This window comes from Amblyraja radiata, chromosome 45 (genome assembly GCF_010909765.2).
Source record: "Amblyraja radiata isolate CabotCenter1 chromosome 45, sAmbRad1.1.pri, whole genome shotgun sequence".
Taxonomy (NCBI): domain Eukaryota; kingdom Metazoa; phylum Chordata; class Chondrichthyes; order Rajiformes; family Rajidae; genus Amblyraja; species Amblyraja radiata.
In genome coordinates, this window is record NC_046000.1 from 1,753,436 (window position 1) to 1,777,689 (window position 24,254).

Sequence of the window (24,254 nt, forward strand, 5' to 3'; positions counted from 1 at the left end):
GATTCAGTGAAGAGAACTACGATGTCTGGTAACATATCAACGTTGAGAGGCATAGATAAGGTAGACAGTCAAACCATTTTTGCAGGTTGCAAATGTCCTGTACCAGCGGGCATAGCTGAAAGATGAGAGGGAGAAAGCATAAAGGACTCTGTGGGACAGGTTTTCTACTAAGAATAGTGGGGGTCTTGTTTGCATTGCCTGCATTGGTGGTGAGTCTTCTTTGGAGAGTCGTAGCGTCAACTCAATGAGACTCAACTTGGCTCAACACCGAGGTTCCTGACAGCGCCATCTAGCTAACGGGGCGTCATTTACTCCGAGCGGACAGGACAACAGACTCCGGTAAGACCAGAGGTGGGGGTCTGTGCATTTATGTAAATAAAGCATGGTGCACGGACTCCACCATCATCGAGAGTCACTGCTCAGCTAACCTAGAGTTCCTCCTGGTTAGATGCAGACCGTTCTATCTGCCCAGAGAGTTTACCTCCACTGTTGTGACTGCAGCCTATATTCCTCCTGATGCTAATGCCAAGCTTGCAATGAAAGAGCTGCATACAGCCATTAGCAAACAACAGACTCACAACCCCGAGGCAGCCTTCATTGTTGCGGCTGACTTCAATCACTCCAACCTGAAGACTGTACTCCCCAAATTCCACCAATGTACTCCCCAAATGTCTCCTTCGCCACTAGAGATGACAAGACACTGGACAAAGTCTACATTAACATGGCTGAAGCTTACAAAGCCGTCCCCCTCCCCCACCTTGGACAGTCTGATCACCTCTCATTGTTCCTGCTCCCAAAGTGCTCCCCACTCATCAGACGGGTTAAACGTGCTGGATCTCCCAGGAACAACGGAGCTGGAGCTGCCGACTTTGAGGGAACCCCCGTTCGTTACGGAGCTGGAGCTGCCGTCTGTGAGGGAATCCCCGTTCCAGCGCAGCTCCGCAGAAACAGCAGGTACAGCAAGTACAGTACCTGGAAACAAAGGGGAAGCCTCCATTGTGTCCGGAAACGTGGCCGACGGGCAGGACTCCAGGTCAGAATGAAGCGCAGGGGACTTCGGCCCCCTCTCCCTACTATCCTACTGGCTAATGTACAGTCCCTTGAAAACAAAGTGGAGGACTTAAGGGCAAGACTGCTTTATCAAAGGGAGCTGAGGGAATGCTCTGTGTTCTGTTTCACAGAGACATGGCTCACCCCCAGCTCCCCAGACTCTGCGGTCCAGCCTGAAGGGTTCTCCATCCACCGTATGGACCGTACCCTGGCATCTGGGAAAGGGAGAGGTCTGCCTCATGTTCAACTCTGCGTGGTGTTCCGACGTGGCAGTCCTGTCCAACTCCTGCTCTCCACACCTCGAACATCTACCTCCCAAGAGAATTCACCTCCGTTATCCTACCCGCGGTCTACATCCCACCCCAGGCAGACGTCCGTCTGGCACTGGAAGAGCTGCACGCCGTGGTCAACAAACACCAGACGTCTTACCCCGAGGCATTTACCACCATTGCTGGGGACTTCAATAAGGTGAACCTCAAGAAATCACTCCCCAACTTCCACCAACATGTCTCCAGCTGCACCAGAGGACCTAACACCCTTGACCACTGCTACACCACCATCAAGAATGCCTATCGTTCTATCCCTCGCCCTCACTTCGGTAAGTCCGACCATACCGCGGTGCTGCTTTTTCCTGCCTACAGGCAGCAATTGAAGAGCGCACCCCCAGAAGTGAGGACAGCACAGAGCTGGTCGGGGGGGGGGGGGCAGAAGAACAACTCCAGGATTGTTTGGAGTCTGTAGACTGGGCAATGTTCAAGGACTCGGCAACGGACTTGAACGAATACGCCACAGTCGTTACAGACTTCATAAAGAAATGTGTGGAGGACTGCATCCCTACAAAAACCTTCCGAGTGTTTCCCAATCAGAAACCTTGGATGAACTTTGAGATCCGCACTCTTCTAAAGTCCAGACACAGGGCATTCATGTCCGATGATACAGTGGCCTACATGAAGTCCAGATACGACCTTGGTAAGGCCATCAAAAAGGCCAAAAGGGACTTCTGCTCCAAACTGGAGGATGAGACAGATGTTCGGCAGCTGTGGCGGGGCCTGAATGCAATCACCTCCTACAAGGCGAAACCAGGAGGCAGCTCGAATGTCGGTGAAACATCACTCCCTGACGAGCTCAATGCGTTTTACGCACGCTTTGACAGGGAGAATACTGATGTGCCTTCCCGATCCCCCATTCGCTGTGATGGCATTTCAGTCTCAGTCACAGAGGCCGACGTCAGGAAATCCTTCAGAGGGGTGAACCCCCGAAAAGCACCTGGTCCTGATGGTATACCCGATCGTGTTCTAAAAACCTGTGCGGACCAACTGGCGGGAGTTTTTACTGACATTTTCAACCTCTCACTTCTGACGTCTGAGGTCCCCACCTGCTTTAAAAGAGCATCAATTATACCGGTGCCCAAGAAGAGTAAGGTGACGTACCTCAATGACTATCGACCAGTGGCACTAACGCCGGTGGTGATGAAGTGCTTTGAGAGCTGATCATGGAGCAAATCAACTCCTACCTCGACAAAAACCTGGACCCACTGCAGTTCGCTTACCGCCACAACAGATCAACGGTGGATGCGATCTCGCTGGCCCTCCACTCCGCACTGGACCACTTGGACAACAAAAACTCATATGTCAGGCTGTTATTCATCGATTACAGCTCGGCATTCAACACAATCATCCCCTCCAAACTGGTTACCAAACTCGCAGAACTGGGTCTCTGCGCATCCCTCTGCAACTGGATCCTCGACTTCCTCATCCACAGACCACAGTCTGTTCGTATTGGTGGAAATGTGTCAGCCTCGATAACAATCAGCACGGGAGCACCTCAAGGCTGCGTGCTCAGCCCCCTGCTGTACTCACTCTTTACCCATGACTGCGTAGCCAACCACAGTGCGAACTCCATCATCAAGTTCACTGACGACACCACTGTTGTGGGACGTATCACTGATGGGGATGAGTCAGAGTACAGAAGAGAGATCGAGCAACTGTCCATATGGTGTCAAGGAAGACTCTCTCTAACTTCTACAGGTGCACAGTAGAGAGCATGCTGACCGGTTGCATCGTGGCTTGGTTCGGGAATTTGAGCGCCCTGGAGAGGAAAAGACTACAAAAAGTAGTAAACACTGCCCAGTCCATCATCGGCTCTGAACTTCCTTCCATCGAGGGGATTTATCGCAGTCGCTGCCTCAAAAAGGCTGGCAGTATCATCAAAGACCCACACCATCCTGGCCACACACTCATCTCCCTGCTAGCTTCAGGTAGAAGGTACAGGAGCCTGAAGACTGCAACAACCAGGTTCAGGAATAGCTACTTCCCCACAGCCATCAGGCTATTAAACCTGGCTCGGACAAAACTCTGATTATTAATAACCACTTTCTGTTATTTGCACTTTACCAGTTTATTTATTCATGTGTGTATATATTTATATCATGGTATATGGACACATTTATCTGTTTTGTAGTAAATGCCTACTATTTTCTGTGTGCTTAAGCAAAGCAAGAATTTCATTGTCCTATACAGGGACACATGACAATAAACTCACTTGAACTTGAACTCTCCCACCTCAACAACAGAGACACATACGTAAGAATGCTGTTCATCGATTACAGCTTAGCATTCAACACCATTACACCCTCTAAACTGATCACCAAACTCGGTGACTTGGGCATCGACCCCTCCCTCTGCAACTGGATACTGGACTTTTTAACCAACAGACTCCAGTCTGTTAGGTTAGACAAGCACATCTCCTCAACCCTCACCCTGAACACCGGCGTCCCACAGGGCTGTGTGCTGAGCCCCCTCCTCTACTCCCTCTTCACCTACGACTGCACACCTGTACATGGGACTAACACCATCATCAAGTATGTAGATGATACAACGGTGATTGGCCTCATCAGCAACAACGATGAGTCGGCCGATAGGGAGGAGGTCCAGCTCCTAGCAGCATGGTGCGCTGACAACCTGGCCCTTAACTCCAAGAAGACCAAGGAGCTCATTGTAGACTTCAGGAAGTCTAGGGTCGGCATGCACACCCCCATCCATGGTATGTTAGCATTCATAGCAAAAGGATTTGAGTATAGGAGCAGGGAGGTACTACTGCAGTTGTACAGTGTCTTGGTGAGACCACACCAGGAGTATTGCGTACAGTTTTGGTCTCCTAATCTGAGGAAAGACATTCTTGCCATAGAGGGAGTACAGAGAAGGTTCACCGGACTGATTCCAGGGATATCAGGACTTCATATGAAGAAAGACTAGATAGACTCGGTTTGTACTCGCTAGAATTTAGAAGATTGAGTGGGGATCTGATAGAAACTTACAAAATTCTTAAGGGGTTGGACAGGCTAGATGCAGGAAGATTGTTCCCAATGTTGGGGAAGTCCAGAACAAGGGGTCACAGTTTAAGGATAAGGGGGAAATCTTTTAGGACCGAGATGAGGAAAACATTTTTCACACAGAGAGTGGTGAATCTCTGGAATTATCTGCCACAGAAGGTAGATGAAGCCAGATCATTGGCTATATTTAAGAGGGAGTTAGATGTGGCCCTTGTGGCTAAAGGGATCAGAGGGTATGGAGAGAAGGCAGGTACAGGATACTGAGTTGGATGATCAGCCATGATCATGTTGAATGGCGGTGCAGGCTCGAAGGGCCGAATGGCCTACTCCTGCACCTATTTTCTATGTTTCTATGTATGACCGGGCTAAACCTCACTCGGACTGGGCATACGTTTGGCTTCAAGCTGAGTTCAAAGCCGTTTCCTTGTCAGTGAGACAATAACACTGACAAAATCCCCGCCTCAGAGCCCATGCATCAACAGTAATATTGCCAAATCATCCTGCTGCATAAAAGCTGCTGAAAGCTGTGGGGTGGGCGATATCGGCAGAGGGAACGGGCTCCGAGGAAGAACCGGAAGGAGACAAATTAATTTGACAGCGACAATATCACTGACTGACTTTTACCACGGAATGTCTGTCTGAAAGTTTGGCCGGAGCGCTAAATTTCGGGTGGTTTGTGGGCAAACCGTTTGAAAAATGTTTTCATGAATCTGGGGCGTGGAGCTGGAATATGAGAGGAAGCTGTCTGTCACTTTGTCTCCTCCTCTCCCCGCCTCGCACTCTCTGCGTATCTCGGGCAGGTCGGGGAGCTGCGTATAAAAAGAGACAGCACCAGTTAGATTATCACTGAGCAGCGACTCGAGTGAAGCAGCATCATGTCTGGTCGAGGGAAAGGAGGCAAAGGATTAGGCAAAGGCGGAGCAAAGCGGCACCGCAAAGTGCTTCGCGATAACATCCAGGGCATCACCAAGCCAGCTATCCGCCGCCTGGCTCGGCGTGGTGGGGTCAAGCGGATCTCGGGTCTGATCTATGAGGAGACCCGCGGGGTGCTGAAGGTTTTCCTGGAGAATGTGATCAGGGACGCGGTCACCTACACCGAGCACGCCAAGCGCAAGACGGTCACTGCCATGGATGTGGTGTACGCTCTGAAACGACAGGGCCGCACTCTCTACGGGTTCGGCGGCTAAATAACTACCCCCTTTATTCCAACACAAAACAAAGGCTCTTCTAAGAGCCGCCCACAACATCACAGAAAGAGCAGAGACTAGGGAATTAGAGTAGATGCAGATTTAAATGTGTTTTATTAAACTAGTTATTCCCCCACTGAACATAACAGATTTTAGCTTGATCACCGCGGTCATTAGAATGCAAAGCCGACAGTAAAAGATCATAAACAAGACAAGGCGATGTCAGTTTCCCTTTTACCGATATACCTCATGATTAATGCAGCAACAGGAGGGTCGACTCCAAACCGTTCCCTGGGTAACAGTCGCTTATTTCCAGGCACGAGCAGAGCTGAATTCAGTCTGCACCGGGATCCGGTCTGTAAATCCGCGCCGCATATTCAGTCATGATTTAAGCGAGAAGTTAAAGTGGATTTGATATTAAGTTGACAGAAACTGAATTCATTCAGAATAATAAATAAAATCCAGCCACACCCCCCACCCCGGCCTCAGACCTTCTGAAACAGCCGCCTGGTGCTGACAAACCTGCAGCCACTCGCAGGGATGGGACACCGTGAGTGACATCTCTGCTCCATCCATTCAGAGGCTGTGGGCCGGCCCTTCATCAACGCTACAAAAGCGGGTCCCAGAGCCGGCTCCGTCATTCAGTCCCTGTATTTCACACCAAAGATCTTAGAGCAGAGCAAGATGGGTTACTCTCACGCAAACGTGTTGTCCGCTCATGGGCGGATTCATGGGTGATTATTGGACCCATTTTAGCGACCAGTCCCGCCATCTTGCTTCCGGCCAAAGTTCGGATCTTTGTTTCCGCAGCGGGGAGAGGGAGTGCGCGGCCCGGGGCAGCGGGGAGAGGGAGTGTGGGGCAGCGGGAAGAGGGAGTGCGCGGCCCGAGGCAGCGGGGAGAGGGAGTGTGGGGCCCGGGGCAGCGGGAAGAGGGTGTGCCGGGGGGGAATAAGGCCTAGTGTTTGTGAAGTTGCGGGGAGGTTTACAATGTTTCTTATTTAATGTCCCTTGTCTAGTCTGAAATAAAGTTCATCATTGGATCAGAAGAAATATAATTGTGTTTGTTATATGATTATATACATTTATATCACATTCATGTATGTGTGTTTATAAACATTTTATTCCTTAACAAGAATTAACAGAATTATGAACTAACAGAATCCAGAGCTCGGCCGTCATGGCCCTGCAGGAGGCCAGCGAGGCTTACCTGGTGGGGCTCTTTGAGGACACCAACCTGTGCGCAATCCACGCCAAGCGAGTCACCATCATGCCCAAAGACATCCAGCTGGCCCGCCGCATCCGCGGGGAGCGCGCCTAAACTCCACCTCTCCACCAACAACAAACGGCTCTTTTAAGAGCCACTAATCCGGCAGGAGAAAGAGCTGGGGCTTTCTAATGTCCTTTTACATCAATGTTCTCTTCTTTCTGCGGGCTTTTATCTGAATTGATGCCGCAGAGGCTGCTGCTGAGTGGAGTCTGACTTTTCACACAGAGAGTGGTGAATCTCTGGAACTCCCTGCCACAGAGGGTAGTCGAGGCCAGTTCATTGGGTATATTTAAGATTTAAGAGGGAGTATATTTAAAAGGGAGTTAGATGTGGCCCTTGTGGCTAAGGGGATCAGAGGGTATGGAGAGAAGGCAGGTACGGGATACTGAGTTGGATGATCAGCCATGATCATATTGAATGGCGGTGCAGGCTCGAAGGGCCGAATGGCCTACTCCTGCACCTAATTTCTATGTTTCTATGTTTCAGTCATTCAAGTGTAACTGGTTTCGATGTAAATGCCAACACGGCTCATAATGGTGTGTACACGACCAGCCCCTGTTCGCTCTGCGCCCCCTTTTCTCACGCGCTCCGGGTTCTAGGACAACAAACGCCTTTATTACGCACTTTCCACGCGCGCCCCTCAGTCGCTGATCAGTCCTTCCACAGACACTGAGTTACACCATCTCCATAATGATGAGGCCGGTTGGAGGGACAAAGGCGGCGACCACATACTCCAACTCCAAGTAACGACCCACACAGCGCTGACGCTGGGCTTGTGGACTCTGGAGTTTAGAAGGATGAGAGGAGTTCTTATTGAAACATATAACATTGTTAAGGGTTTGGAAACGCTGGAGGCAGGAAACATGTTCCCAATGTTGGGGGAGTCCAGAACCAGAGGCCACAGTTTAAGCCATTTAGAACGGAGACGAGGAAACACTTTTTCTCACAGAGAGTTGTGAGTCTGGAATTCTCTGCCTCAATGGATAGTTCTGTGGAGGCCAGTTCTCTGGATACTTTCAAGAGAGAGCTAGACAGGGCTCTTAAAGATAGCGGAGTTTAAATTCTCGTTTAATAGTTCTGCCATTTCCTTGTTTCCCATTTTCAAGTTATCTGACTCTGATTGTAACTCTGATATTTGTCTTCATTAATCTTTTCCTTTTTCCATATCTAAAGATGCTTTTAGTCCATTTTTATTTCCCCACAAGGTTTCTTTCATGCTCTTATTTTTATACCTCTTAATTAACCCCTTTATCGTGTTGAGTTCTATAATTTCTCCCAGTCCTCCAGTTTGCAGCTTCCTCTGGCCAATTCTCAACTTATTCCTTGTTTTAACACTATCCTTGATTTCCCTCATAAGCCACAGTTGAGACCCCATCCCAGTTTTATTTTTTTGCCTGATAGGGTTGAACAAATGTTGGAGTTCATCCATGCGGTCTTTAAATCTTTGCCATTGCATCTCCACCGTCAACCCGTTAAGTATAATTTGCAAATCCATCCTAGCCAATTCCCGTCTCATACCTTCAAAGTCTCCTTTCTTTAAGTTCAGGACCATAGTGTGAATTAACCGTGTCACTCTCCATCCTAATGCAGAATTCCACCATATTATGGTCACTGTTGCCCAAGGGGCTTTCCACAACAAGATCACTAACTAATAATTCCTCATTACACAATACCCAGTCCAGGATGCCCTGCCCTCTTGTCGGTTCCTCAACATATTGTTTTAGAAAATCATCCCGTATACATTCCAGGAAATCTCCTCCTCAGCTCAGTACCAATTTGGTTGGCTCAACCTGTATGTAGATTAAAGTCATCATGATAACTTCAGTACCTTTACTACATGTATCCCTAATTTCCTGATTGATGCTATCCCCAACCTCTGTACTGCTGTTTGGTGGTCTGTATACAACACCAACAAGCGTTTTCTGCCCTTGGCTATTTCGCAGTTCTACCCATACCGATTCTACAGCATCCAAGCTAATATCTCTCCTTGCTAGTGCATTAATCTCCTCTTTAACAACCGATACCACCCCACCTCCTCTTCCTTTCTGTCTTTCCTTCCTGAATATTGAATACCCCTGGATGTTTAGCTCCCAACCTTGGTCACCATGGAGCCATGTCTCTGTAATTCCAACTATATCATATCCCTTAACTACTAACTGCGCATCCAATTCATCCACCTTATTACGAATGCTCCTCGCATTAACAAACAAAGCTTTCAGGTTTGTTTTTCATATCTCCCTTCTACATTTTGCTGCTGTCCTCCTTTCAAGGCCCTCTGTCTCCTTGCATTGGTTCCCATCCCCCTGCCCTGTTAGTTTAAACGTGACTTTTACTGTACTTATTCTCGTTAACAGCACTCATACGCTGCACGTTGTTGACCCCCCCACTGTTTAGTTTAAACTCACCCGTGTCGCACTAGCAAACCTGCCCGCCAGAATGTTGGTCCATACCTCCATTAAGGTACAACCCATCCCTTTTGTACAGGTCACCCATGCCCCAGAAGATATCTCAGTGGTCTAGAAATCCAAATTCCTGCCCCCTGCACCAACTCCTTCTCCCTGTTTAAGAAAGAACCGCAGATGCTGGTAAAATCGAAGGTAGATACAAAATGCTGGAGACACTCAGTGGGTGAGGCCGCATCTATGGAGAGAAGGAATAAGCGACATTTTGCTGTTGAGACCCTTCTTCAGACTGATGTCAGGGGAGGGGGTAGGACAAAGAAACAAAGTTTGCTGAGACAATGGGACAATTGGGAGGACTGGGAAGGAGAGAGAGAGCAAGGGCTACCTGAAGTTCTCTAACTTCAGGTAGCCAACGTTCATACCGCTGGTTTTAAATTACCCAAGCAAAATATGTACTGGTGCTCCAATTTGCACTGGGACTCACTCTGACAATGGAGGGGGCCCAGGACAGGAAGGTCAGATTAGGAATGGGAGGGGGAGTTGAAGTGCTGGGCAACCGGGAGATCAGCTTGGTTGAGACGGACTGAGCGGAGGTGTTCAGCGAAATGATCGCCGAGCCTGCGCTTGGTCTCGCCGATGTAGAGAAGTCGACACTTGGAACAGCGGTTGCAGTAGATGAGCTTGGAGGAGGTGCAAGTGAACCTCTGCCTCACCTGGAAAGACTGGTTGGGTCCTTGGATGGAGTCGAAGGGGGAGGTAAAGCGGCAGGTGTTGCATCTCCTGTGGTTGCAGGGGAAAGTACCTGGGGAGGGGGTGGTTTGGGTGGGAAGGGACAAGTTGACCAAGGAGTTACGGAGGAGCGGTGGAATGTAGAAAGGTGTGGAGATGGGAAGATATAGCCAGTAGTGTGATCCCTTTGGAGGTGGCACCAGGGAGACAACATACCATCCTCGAGTCTCGCCTGTCACCACAGAATCTCCTGTCCGCTCCTGACAATGGAGTAACCCACCACCGTTGATCGTCAATAGTCTAATGTCCTTTATGCAAAGAGCGATCTCTAACATTTCTATGATTAGAGTTTGTACCCATAAGTTAGGAGTTTAAAATGGTAAGAATGCGCTCTTAAGAATCTCTCATGTAATTAATTCACATTGGGTGTGTCATGTTGGTGGGTTAGGATAGAATAATTGGGATGCGGGGATCCAGTATCGCACACAGATGTGTAATTATTTTTATTTTTTTGCCTGAAAATACATTTTCTTTTTGGGCGGGCTTTTCAAACCTGTTATTTTAGGGCCAGGCGGTTATTTTCCGCGCAACTCCGGTTGTTGTCTGCTCATTGGAGAAAGAGGCAGCTGTACGATTGGCCTATTTGAAATCACCAATGAGATGAAGCACTGCGCCACCAATGGGAAGCGCTCCACCGCATTCCTCTAGAAACTACAAGAAGGGCGAGTGCGGGAGGATTTCCTCATTCTTTGTGCGTAGAGGTTTGTGGAAATGACTGGACGAGGGAAAGCCGGCGGCAAAGCCAAGGCTAAGCCTAAGTCACGCTCGTCCCGGGCCGGACTGCAGTTCCCGGTGGGTCGTGTTCATCGGCTCCTGAGAAAGGGCAACTATGGTTAGCGGGTGGGTGCCGGAGCCCCGGTCTATCTGGCTGCTGTGCTCGAGTATCTGACGGCTGAAATCCTCGAGCTGGCCGGCAACGCGGCCCGGGACAACAAGAAGAGCCGCATCATCCCCAGACACCTGCAACCAAAGATTATAGAGGCTATAAGATCTTTGCCTGCAACTGGCCGTCCGCAACGACGAGCCATGATCAGCCACAAATCCCACATCTACAGCAAACAACGACCCACTACTGTCCGGGTTCCAGAATCACGGATGTATAGATATGTGTTTATTGTTTGATATTCTGTTTAGAGCCTTATTATACTCCTGTTCCGATGTCAGTACTTATGTGATTCAGAACAGTTAAAGAAATGAGGACAGAAGTTAATAAACCGCAATACCTTCAACAAATATAACAGCAACAATAGCACTAATCGGCTCCCCGTGGACACAACTAATGATGACTGGCACAAACTGATTCGAAGGGGATGAAGCTTCATGTCTGGATAAGGGGGGTGGGGTGTCGAATGGGATAGTGGAGGATGGAGTTAAAGGGAAAGGGTTTCTTAAATGTGTGAGCGTAGAGACAGAGGGGTGTAAAATGAGGGTAGAAGCAATAGGTAGCAAGGTGAAAAGTAAAAGTGGCAGGCAGACAAAACCAGGGCAAAAATTAAAAAGGGCCACTTTTCAACATAATTGTATAAGGGGTAAGAGTGTTGTAAAAACAAGCCTGAAGGCTTTGTGTCTCAATGCAAGGAGCATTCGTAATAAGGTGGATGAGTTGAATGTGCAGATAGCTATTAATGACTATGATATAGTTGGGATCACGGAGACATGGCTCCAGGGCGACCAAGGCTGGGAGCTGAACATCCAGGGATATTCAATATTCAGGAGGGATAGAGAGAAAGGAAAAGGAGGTGGGGTAGCGTTGCTGATTAAAGAGGAGATTAACGCAATGGAAAGGAAGGACATTAGTTTGGAGGATGTGGACTCGGTATGGGTAGAGCTGCGAAACACTAAGGGGCAGAAAACGCTGGTGGGTGTTGTGTACAAGCCACCTAACAGTAGTAGTGAAGTTGGAGATGGTATCAAACAGGAAATTAGAAATGCATGCGACAAAGGCAAAACCGTTATAATGGGTGACTTCAATCTACATATAGATTGGGTGAATCAAATTGGCTGGGGTGCTGAGGAAGAGGATTTCTTGGAATGTATGCGGGATAGTTATCTAAATCAACATGTAGAGGAACCAACGAGAGAGCAGGCTATTTTAGACTGGGTATTGAGTAATGAGGAAGGGTTAGTTAGCAGTCTTGTTGTACGTGCCCATAATATGGTTGAGTTCTTCATTAGGATAGAGAGTGACATTGTTAATTCAGAAACAATGGTTCTGAACTTAAAGAAAGGTAACTTTGAGGGTATGAGACGTGAATTGGCCAAGATTGACTGGCAATTAATTCTAAAAGGGTTGACGGTGGATATGCAATGGAAGACATTTAAAGACTGCATGGATGAACTACAAAAATTGTTCATCCCAGTTTGGCAAAAGAATAAATCAGGGAAGGTAGTACATCCGTGGATAACAAGGGAAATCAGGGATAGTATCAAAGCGAAGGATGATGCGTACAAATTAGCCAGAAAAAGCAGCATACCGGAGGACTGGGAGAAATTCAGAGACCAGCAGAGGAGGACAAAGGGCTTAATTAGGAAAGGAAAAATAGATTATGAAAGAAAACTGGCAGGGAACATAAAAACTGACCACGACTGCATCCCTAAGTACGGATCCAACGCCATCATTAAGTTTGCTGACGACACCACGGTGGTAGGACTGATCAGTGACAACGATGAGTCAGCCTACCGAGAGGAGGTCCAGCACCTGACAACCTGGTGTGCCAATAATAACCTCGTCCTCAACTCCAAGAAGACGAAGGAACTTATTGTCGACTTCAGGAAGGTCAGAGGAGGCAGACATACCCCCATCCACATAAACGGGACTGAGGTGGAGCGCGTCTCCAGCTACAAATTCCTCGGGGTACACATCTCGGAGGATTTGTCCTGGTCCCTCAACACCTCCAAGCTGATCAAAAAGGCACAGCAGCGCCTTTACTTCCTGAGGAGGCTCAAGAAAGCCCACCTGTCCCCCCAGATCCTGACCAACTTCTACAGGTGTACCATCGAGAGCATCCTGACCGCCTGCTTCACGGTATGGTACAGCAGCTGCACTGTTGCGGACAGGAAGGCACTACAACGGGTGGTGAAAACCGCGCAGCACATCATCGGCGCCCCGCTCCCTGCCATGGATGCCCTCCACCGAAAATGGTGTCTGAAACGAGCTGGGAAGATCATTAAAGACCCCTCCCACCCCAATCATGGACTGTTTGCCCTCCTCCCATCAGGGAGGCGGTACAGGAGCCTCAGGTCTCGTACCAGTAGGATGAGGAACAGCTTCTACAATCATACCGTCGCATTGCTGAACTCGGAGTCCCGCCGATAGATTCCTCCGATCCCTCCGTCCCCATTGTTTAATTATTCTGCATTTTTTATTGTTCTGTATCCTCTTTTTTTAAAATTTCTATATTGCACTACTACGGACTGACGCAAAACTGCATTTCGTTGTACCGATACTCAGTATTTGTGCAATGACATTAAAGTTGAATTGAATTGGTGTTGGGTAAATTGAATGGATTAAAGGCCGATAAATCCCCAGGGCCAGATAGGCTGCATCCCAGAGTACTTAAGGAAGTAGCTCCAGAAATAGTGGATGCATTAGTAATAATCTTTCAAAATTCTTTAGATTCTGGAGTAGTTCCTGAGGATTGGCGGGTAGCAAACATAACCCCACTTTTTAAGAAGGGAAGGAGAGAAAAAATGGGGAATTACAGACCAGTTAGTCTAACATCGGTAGTGGGGAAACTACTAGAGTCAGTTATTAAAGATGGTATAGCAGCACATTTGGAAAGTGGTGAAATCATTGGACAAAGTCAGCATGGATTTACAAAAGGTAAATCATGTCTGACGAATCTTATAGAATTTTTCGAGGATGTAACTAGTAGCGTGGATAGGGGAGAACCAGTGGATGTGGTGTATCTGGACTTCCAGAAGGCTTTCGACAAGGTCCCACATAAGAGATTAGTATACAAACTTAAAGCACACGGCATTGGGGGTTCAGTATTGATGTGGATAGAGAACTGTCTGGCAAACAGGAAGCAAAGAGTAGGAGTAAACGGGTCCTTTTCACAATGGCAGGCAGTGACTAGTGGGGTACCGCAAGGCTCAGTGCTGGGACCCCAGCTATTTACAATATATATTAATGATCTGGATGAGGGAATTGAAGGCAATATCTCCAAGTTTGCGGATGACACTAAGCTGGGGGGCTGTGTTAGCTGTGAGGAGGATGCTAGGAGACTGCAAGGTGACTTGGATAGGCTGGGTGAGTGGGCAAATGTTTGGCAGATGCAGTATAATGTGGATAAATGTGAGGTTATCCATTTTGGTGGCAAAAACAGGAAAGCAGACTATTCTCTAAATGGTGGCCGACTAGGAAAAGGGGAGATGCAGCGAGACCTGGGTGTCATGGTACACCAGTCATTGAAAGTGGGCATGCAGGTGCAGCAGGCAGTGAAGAAAGCGAATGGTATGTTAGCTTTCATAGCAAAAGGATTTGAGTATAGGAGCAGGGAGGTTCTACTGCAGTTGTACAGGGTCTTGGTGAGACCACACCTGGAGTATTGCGTACAGTTTTGGTCTCCAAATCTGAGGAAGGACATTATTGCCCTAGAGGGAGTGCAGAGAAGGTTCACCAGACTTATTCCTGGGATGTCAGGGCTGTCTTATGAAGAAACACTGGATAGACTTGGTTTATACTCTCTAGAATTTAGGAGATTGAGAGGGGATCTTATAGAAACTTATAAAATTCTTAAGGGGTTGGACAGGCAAGATGCAGGAAGATTGCTCCCGATGTTGGGGAAGTCCAGGACAAGGGGTCACAGCTTAAGGATAAGGGGGAAATCCTTTAAAACCGAGATGAGAAGAACTTTTTTCACACAGAGAGTGGTGAATCTCTGGAACTCTCTGCCACAGAGGGTAGTCGAGGCCTGTTCATTGGCTATATTTAAGAGGGAGTTAGATGTGGCCCTTGTGGCTAAGGGGATCAGAGGGTATGGAGAGAAGGCAGGTACGGGATACAGAGTTGGATGATCAGCCATGATCATATTGAATGGCGGTGCAGGCTCGAAGGGCCTATGTTTCTATATTGATGGCCGGGAATGTAACCGAGACACCAGGAATGTCCGGGGTACTGAAACCAAATTTAATCAGTAAACAGCATCTGAAATAACTAAGATAACATTCAGAAAGTATTCTGCTGTAATTCAATGTCGAAATATTACTGCAGCAATTTTAAGTGAAAATATGAGTGGCTCTTAAAAGAGCCTTTGGGTTTTCGGTGTTTCGTCAGCATTGAGTGGATGTTTACTTGGAGCTGGTGTACTTGGTTACAGCCTTTGTCCCTTCCGACACGGCGTGCTTAGCCAGTTCCCCGGGCAGCAGCAGGCGCACGGCGGTCTGAATCTCCCTGGAACTGATGGTCGCCCGTTTGTTGTAATGGGCCAGGCGGGAAGCCTCGCCCGCGATACGCTCGAAAATATCGTTCACGAACGAGTTCATGATGCCCATGGCCTTAGAGGAGATGCCGGTATCCGGGTGAACCTGCTTCATCACTTTGTAGATGTAGATGGAGTAACTCTCCTTCCTTGACCTCCTGCGCTTCTTGCCCGCCTTGCCTGCAGCCGGTTTCGCCAATGCTTTCTTGGCGCCCTTCTTGGCTGTTGGTTTCGGTTCAGGCATTTCCTCGGTGAATTTCAAACACAAAAGTAACCAAAGATACTTCGCTCTATGATCCTCTATGAAGTGACCAGAAGCCGTTCGGAGCGCGAATTAAATAGGCAGCGGCGTCACCCTATGCTAATGAGGGATGGAGCAGGAGCGGATCGTCATTGGGTGGTCGGTGACATGAATCACACTTCGCTATAAACCTTCTGATTGGATATCTGCGGTGAAACATTGCAATCCCTCGCTCCCCCAATCAGAAGCCGCTTCCACTGCCCCGTTCGCGTCACACCAAGCTCCAGTATCTTTGGCGTGACACTACATTTACATGGATAGGAAAGGTTTATAGGGATACTATACGAAGTGGGACCCGTTGGGTCCCATGTTCACACTGGAGGGCTGGTCCCCCAACGCAATATTCCACCTCTCCACCAATTCCAATATTGGTGGCCAGTGGGGAGGGGGCTTTCTGGAACGCTAGTGTTGTGGGCCGAAGGGACTGGTTTCCAGAGGGCTAGTATGGTAATTGTGGGCCGAATGTATTATTGTGCTGGCAGCTCAGTCACTCAGGCCTGGTGGGCTGGCAGCTCAGTCACTCAGGCCTGGTGGGAAACTGCTGGAAATTCTGCCCAAAACAGGTGAGAGACTCTGAGAGAGAAGGGGCATTCTTTTCCGCTGCTGGATGCTCAAGTTGCCGAACCAGGCCACGATGTAACCAGTCGGCATGCTCTCTACTGCACACGTTTAGATGTTAGAGAGAGTCCTCTGTCACATACCGACTCTCCGTAATATTCTCAGGAAGTAGAGGCGCTGATGTGTTTTCTTTATAATTGCATCAGTGTGCTGGGAACAGGAAAGATCTTCGGAAATATGCACGCCTACGAATTTGAAGTTGTTGACCCTTTTCACCATCGTCCCGTTGATATAAACGGGATTGTGGGTCCCTATCCTACCCCTCCCTAACTCCACAATCAGTTCCTTGGTTTTGCTGGTGTTGAGAGCCAGGTTATTGTGCTGGCACCATTTGGTCAATAGGTCGATCTCACTTCTATACTCTGACTCGTCACTATCGGTGATTCCTCCCTCAACAGTGGTGTCATCGGCGAACTTGATGATGGGGTTCGCACTATGTCCGGCTACGCAGACATGAGTATAGAGTGAGTAAAGCAGGGGCTGAGCACGCAGCCTTGAGGTGCTCCCATGCTGATTGTTATCGAGGATGACACATTTCCACCAATATGGACATTCCGTGGTCTGTGGTTGAGGAAGTCGAGGATCCAATTGTAGAGGGATGCGCAGAGACCCAGATCTGAGAGCTTGGTAACCAGCTTGGAGGGGATGATGGTATTAAATGCCGAGCTGTAGTCAATGACTAACAGCCTGACATATGAGTTTTTGTTGCCCAAGTGGTCCAGAGCAGAGTGGAGAGCCAGTGATATCGCATCTACCGTTGATATGTTGTTGCGGTAAGCGAACTGCAGTAGGTCCAGGTTCTTGTTCAGGTAGGAGTTGATGTGCACAATAATCAACCTCTCAAAGCACTTCATCACTACACACGTCAGTGCCACTGGTCGATAGTCATTGAGGCACATCAATTTGCTCTTCTTGGGCACCGGTATTATTGATGCCCTTTTAAAGCAGGTGGGAACCTCAGACCCCAGAAGTGAGAGGTTGAAAATGTCCGTCAAAACTCCAGGCAGTTGGTCCGTACAAGTTTTTAGAACACGACCGGATATGCCATCAGGCCCAGGCGCTTTCCGAGGGTTCACCCCCCCTGAAGGATCTTCTAACATCGGCCTCTGTGACTGTGACTGAAATACCACCACTGCGAATGGGGGCTCGGGAAGGCACATCAGTGTTCTCCCTATCAATCCGTGCGTAAAACGCATTGAGCTCATCAGGGAGTGATGCTTCGCTGACAATTGAGCTGCCTCCTGATTTTGCCTTGTAGAAGGTGATGGCATTCAAGCCCTGCCACAGTTGCCGAACATCCGTCTCATCCTCCAGCTTGGAGCAGAAGTCCATTTTGGCCTTTTTGATGGTCTTACCAAGGTCATATCTGGACATCTTGTAGACCTCTGCATCTCCAGACCTGAATGCCCGGGATCTCGACTTCAGAAGAGTGCGGATGTCATGGTTCATCCAAGGCTTCTGGTTAGGAAACACTCAAAAGGTTTTTGTTGGGATGCAGTCCTCCACACATTTATTTATGAAGTCTGTAACGACTGTGGCGTATTCATTCAGGTCCATTTCCAAGTCCCTGAACATTGCCCAGTCTACAGACTCCAAACAGTCCTGGAGTTGTTCCTCTGCGGCATCTTGTATGTTATGTCCAGGTCCATCATAGGAAGAATGTATGTGCAATAGAAGGAGTGCAGTGACTGTTCATACAGTGGGTCTGGTCTGTGAGGTTGGAAATTGAAGGGGTTTGAAGGACAGTTGATCTGAAGAAATCTGAATATTTTATGATGTTTGTGCATCCAAGATGGTTGATTTGCACATTGGCGCATAGTGTGACAAATCAGGTTGATCTGAGGAGTGAAAACATGGCATCTGTGTGACCTGCAAGTTTATCCCAAGACTGTGTCAGTGACAGGATTGAGTACAGTTGTTGACAAATGCTTTAGTGCCCGACGGCTGCTGGCAGTGGGACTCACTGGGAACTTGTGTCATGGCCGTGCTGTTGATGAGAAGTGACAACTCTGATGTCAATGTGAAGAAATGTTGGACATGGTGGAAAACTCAGCAGGTCAGACAGCATCTGTGGAAAGAGAAATGGCTGACATTTTAACTCTGACATGCTTGATTGGAACAGAGGAAGAAAGAAATGTGTCTCAGCAGCAGAGAGGGTTGGGGAGGGCAGTGGGTGGAACAGAGTGAAGTTCACTGATAGTTGCACCAGGGCTACTCAGTAGTTAATCTAGTGATGCAGGGGGCTGGGATCCACAGTGACTCTGATCAGGTGGGCTATGTAGAAAATGGGACAGTAAAATCCAGTGGGATGAGTAGACAGAGACAGGAGGGGAATCTCGCGAAGGGCCGGTGGGGTTAACTGCATTTACTTGAATGAAAGGAGCCTCACGGGTAAGATGGGTGAGCTGAGAGTTTGTGGATCAGCACATGGGAGAATACCTTTGTTGCAATCACAGAAACATGACTGAATGAAGGGCAGGACTGGCAGCTCCATGTCCCTTTGAGGAGAAGTTAAATTCTCCCCGGGTGAATTCAGAGCCGGGTGCAAAAGGGCAGAAGCTTTGCATTTCTAATCAGGGAGAGCATTACAGCAGTACTGGGGATATCCTGGAGGGATCGACTCATGGGACTGTATGGTTACAATTTAGGAATAAGAAATGGACAATCTCTATGATGGGATTATACTGTCTGCCTCTCAATAGTCAGCATGCATGAGGAGACCAGACATGTAGGCTGAATGAGGAAGGATGTGAAATCAATGTGTTTGTAGTCGTGGGTCATTTTAACTGTTGGGGAGGGAGAACCAGTGATGTTGCAACAGAAAGCAACATCCAGGTCTGTGCTACTAGGACTGGCTCTGTGGCACAGTGGGGATGAATGAGACCATTCAGGCGACAGTGATAGGATACTTGATCATTACTGGTGGCCGACTAGGAAAAGGGGAGATGCAGCGAGACCTGGGTGTCATGGTACACCAGTCATTGAAAGTGGGCATGCAGGTGCAGCAGGCAGTGAAGAAAGCGAATGGTATGTTAGCTTTCATAGCAAAAGGATTTGAGTATAGGAGCAGGGAGGTTCTACTGCAGTTGTACAGGGTCTTGGTGAGACCACACCTGGAGTATTGCGTACAGTTTTGGTCTCCAAATCTGAGGAAGGACATTATTGCCATAGAGGGAGTGCAGAGAAGGTTCACCAGACTGATTCCTGGGATGTCAGGACTGTCTTATGAAGAAAGACTGGATAGACTTGGTTTATACTCTCTAGAATTTAGGAGATTGAGAGGGGATCTTATAGAAACTTACAAAATTCTTAAGGGGTTGGACAGGCTAGATGCAGGAAGATTGCTCCCGATGTTGGGGAAGTCCAGGACAAGGGGTCACAGCTTAAGGATAAGGGGGAAATCCTTTAAAACCGAGATGAGAAGAACTTTTTTCACACAGAGAGTGGTGAATCTCTGGAACTCTCTGCCACAGAGGGTAGTCGAGGCCAGTTCATTGGCTATATTTAAGAGGGAGTTAGATGTGGCCCTTGTGGCTAAGGGGATCAGAGGGTATGGCGAGAAGGCAGGTACGGGATACTGAGTTGGATGATCAGCCATGATCATATTGAATGGCGGTACAGGCTCGAAGGGCCGAATGGCCTACTCCTGCACCTAATTTCTATGTTTCTATGTTTTGATAGTCAGGGGAAAAGAAGGAAATTCTGTGAGGATGGGACAGATGAATGCATGGTGGAAAAATTGGAGCAGGAAGTCAGATTATTGGATTATAGCATTTAAGTAGGAACTGCAGATGCTGGAATTGGATTATAGGGATCTTTTCTGCGGCACCAGTGACCTGCACAAGAGGGACGGGTTACACCTGAACTGGAGGGTGACCAATATTCTGGCGGACAGATTTTCTCACGATACCAGGGAAGATTTTCAATTGATTGGCGGTGGTGTGGGATCCAAAGCAATAGTGAGGCAAGTGGAAGCTGCAAGTTGATTGCAAAGTCAGCAACACCAAGTTCAGTATATGTGTCATGCAGCAACAGGGCAGGGAGTGAGCAAAGGGTGTCAGATTAAATGACATTTACTTCAGTAAAAGTGGCCGGACAGGTGAGGTCATCGAACACTGGACGTGAATAAGTACATGGGATTGGGATATTATAGCTCCTGCAGAAATATAGTTAATGGAGGGTCAGGTTGGTAGTTTAATGTTCCAGGGTACCAGTGCGACAGGCTAGATGGAGCAGGAGAAAGAGAGGCGAGGTAGTTGAGTTTTTGATGAGGGGGAACATCACGCAGTCATCTAAAATGAAAATATTGAGGATTAATGAATGGAGCATTGAAATATAGGAGTGATCTTGTTGGGAATTAGAGGAGCAAAGATACAGAATGATTGGAGAAAGTTGCAAGAATAACAAGGCTGTGAAGTGGATTTTACGTTTCTGGATATAGACCTGGACAGCCATGGTGCAAAGGGCTCAGATGGGGTCAGCAAAGCTTAACCTATTCTTGTTAAAACTATAGATGGGGAGGCACTTTAGTTCTATTTGTGTTGATACAGTTATGGTAAAATGCAGAACTGCTCCTCAAGCTAAAGTTATAAACTGCAGCTAGACAAATGTGAACAGTATATGACAGAATCTTACAAAAATGATAGGAGTATGTTGTTTGAGTATAAAGGAACGTCCAGCAAGTGAGATAGTGAGCGGTCAAGTTCTGAATATTCCTGTTGGTGTGAAGGGCAGGGCCAGCAGGAGGAGGGAGCTCTGGGTCACAAGAGGTATGGAGGCTCTGGTCAGAAAAAAGGAAGGTGTGTTCAGGTACAGCCAGCTGCTATCAAGTGATCGCTGGATATGTACAGGAGATGCAGAAGTATTCATGGGAAGGAATAAGGAGGTTAAAAATGGGGAATGAGATGGCTTTGGCATAGAAGTTAAAGGAGAAAAATGGAAAAAGTAACTGGAGAGAATATGGCTCCGTCAAAGACCAGTCTATGTGTGGAGCTGCAGGAGGTTGGCAAGGGCCTTGGAGAGTATTTCTCCTCTGTTTTGAATATATATAAAAATACATAGAAAATAGGTGCAGGAGTAGGCCATTCGGCCCTTCAAGCCTGCACCGCCATTCAATATGATCATGGCTGATCATCCAACTCAGTATCCTCTACCTGCCTTCTCTCCATACCCCCTATCCCCTTAGCCACAAGGGCCACATCTAATTCCCTCTTAAATATAGCCAATGAACTGGCCTCAACTACCCTCTGTGGCAGAGAGTTCCAGAGATTCACCACTCTCTGTGTGAAAAATGTTTTTCTCATCTTGGTCTTAAAGGATTTCCCCCTTATCCTTAAGCTGTGACCCCTTGTCCTGGACTTCCCCAACATCGGGAACAATCTTCCTGCATCTAGCCTATCCAACCCCTTAAGAATTTTGTAAGTTTCTATAAGATCCCCCCTCAATCTCCTAAATTCTAGCGAGCAAAGCCAAGTCTATCCAGTCTTTCTTCATATGAAAGTCCTGCCATCCCAGGAATCAGTCTGGTGAACCTTCTCTGCACTCCCTCTATGGCAATAATGTCCTTCCTCAGATTTGGAGACCAAAACTATACGCAATACTCCAGGTGTGGCATGTTGGCCTTCATCCAAGAGGAGTTGAGTATAGGAGCAAAGTAGTCCTTCTCAAATAATTTAAAGATTTAGAAGTTACAAAATGGATTCTGCTGTAGATTTAGAAGTTAGAAAATGAAAACCTAACCTTTCTCCTACTACACTAGCGACATTACAGCACAATAACATGAATGTTTTGCCCTTCTATTGCACAAGCGAGATGTTCAGACAAGTTCTTTCCCTCTGCTCTATAGATTGCAATGTACAAACAATTAATCAACAAGGTAAAAAAAACAAGAGTGCTTGAATCTGCAAAAAATAGCACCTTCAGCATAACCATATATGGGTTAACCTTTCCTCTATTGGAAGAACCTGTCAATCTTCTGATTTTATCCGTGTATGGACAAGGCAAGAGGCTGTACAATGCTAAGTAAGATAAATAATTGCTGAATTGCTGATTATTAGGGTGTAAATATATCTGATTGAACATTACCTCTGTGTGTGTAGAGAGAAACTCTGTAGTGTGTATTTTACATACTGTGAGAGTTGACTCCCACACCCACCTGGCGAAGTAAAGTCGTTATTGTATTACTAACTTTTGTGTTGTTATCTATTATAATCAAAAATAACTTTAACAATTCTGCAGTTGTACAGGGCCCTAGTGAGACCACACCTGGAGTACTGTGTGCAGTTTTGGTCTCCAAATTTGATGAAGGACATTCTTGCCATTGAAGCAGTGCAGCGTAGGTTCACAAGGTTAATTCACGGATGGCGGGACCGTCATATATTGATATAATGGAGCGGCTGGGCTTGTACACTCTGGAATTTAGAAGGATGAGAGGGCATCTTAATTAAACATAAATGATTATTAAGGGATTGGACATGCTAGAGGAATGAAACATGTTCCCGATGTTGGGATAGTCCAGAACCAGGGGCCACAGTTTAAGAATAAGGGGCATGCCATTCAGAATGGAGATGAGGAAAAACTTTTTTACACAGAGAGTTGTGAATCTGTGGAATTCTCTGCCTCAGAAGGCAGCGGAAGCCAATTCTCTGGAGGCTTTCAAGAGAGTTAGATAGAGCTCTTAAAGATAACAGAGTCAAGGGATATATGGAGAAGGCAGGACAAGGGTACTGATTATGGATGATCAGCCATGATCACAGTGAATATCGTTCTGGCTCGAAGGGCCGAATGGCCTACTCCTGCACCTATTGTCTGTTGTCTATTGTCCAATTTGGCTCCAGTCCCCTCGCAGCTCTTCTCTTCTCCTGCGCGCTAATGTCCAGGCTCCATCCGCCCCTTCTCACCCTTGCTCCCTTCAGTGCGGCCCCGGGACAAGCTGGACCCGCGCTTGGGCACCGAGGACACGGGCCCACGGTCGTTCAAACACCTCCGGCCTGGGGGAACTCTCGTCCACCCCCGGCCCCAGGCCGGTCCTCTTCTGTGGGCCTCGCCACCGGTTGCCGAGGGAACGACGTCAGCGATGCTGCAAGATCTTCGTGACGTCAGATCGCAATTGGCTGGGTGAGGTCGTCTCGCATTACGTGACAGGCGCGGCCGCAGTCCGGGCGAGAGCATAATTTAGAATATTGTGATATACTTTAGAACTGTATTGTATCGAATGCTTATTAATTGAATGTTTGTATTTTATATTGCAGTGTGTTTTGCATGATAATAATAATAATAATAATAAATTTTATTTATGGGAGCCTTTCAAGAGTCTCAAGGACACCTTCAAAAATTTAGCAGCAAGAGGAAAAACATGTAAGGGGAATGAAATAAATAGTAGAGACATGACAAGTACACAAAGTAAAGACAGAATTCAATTCAAAACACAATATGAGGCAATTAATGCACAGATGAAAAGGGAGGGGGACGTGGGGCTAAGGATAGGCAGAGGTGAAGAGATGGGTCTTGAGGCGGGACTGGAAGATGGTGAGGGACACGGAATTGCGGATCAGTTGGGGGAGGGAGTTCCAGAGCCTGGGAGCTGCCCTGGAGAAGGCTGTCCCCAAAACTGCGGAGGTTGGACTTGTGGATGGAGAGGAGACCGGCTGATGTGGATCTGAGGGACCGTGAGGGTTGGTAGGGGGAGAGGAGGTCAGTGAGATATGGGGGGGCCAGTTGGTGGAGGGCTTTGTAGGTGAGGACCAGGATTTTGTAGGTGATCCGGTGGGAGATGGGAAGCCAGTGAAGTTGTTTGAGGACTGGAGTAATGTGATGCCAGGATTTGGTGTGGGTGATGAGTCGGGCGGCTGCGTTCTGGACCAGTTGGAGTCGGTTGATGTAGGTGG

General features: G+C 47.7%; 2 protein-coding genes across 2 annotated transcripts; one reads left to right on the forward strand and one right to left on the reverse strand.

Annotated features, from left to right (window-relative positions):
- The first annotated feature begins 5,211 nt into the window (after positions 1–5,211).
- LOC116968583 (histone H4) lies at positions 5,212–5,622 on the forward strand. Its single transcript, XM_033015352.1, has one exon. The coding sequence runs from the start codon at positions 5,257–5,259 to the stop codon at positions 5,566–5,568; it is 312 nt and encodes a 103-aa protein (XP_032871243.1). The 5' UTR covers positions 5,212–5,256; the 3' UTR covers positions 5,569–5,622.
- Positions 5,623–15,259: 9,637 nt separating this feature from the next.
- Positions 15,260–15,770, reverse strand: LOC116968572 (histone H2B-like). Its single transcript, XM_033015343.1, has one exon. It carries the CDS (start codon positions 15,691–15,693, stop codon positions 15,319–15,321), a length of 375 nt encoding a protein of 124 aa, XP_032871234.1. The 5' UTR covers positions 15,694–15,770; the 3' UTR covers positions 15,260–15,318.
- Between the last annotated feature and the right edge of the window lie 8,484 nt (positions 15,771–24,254).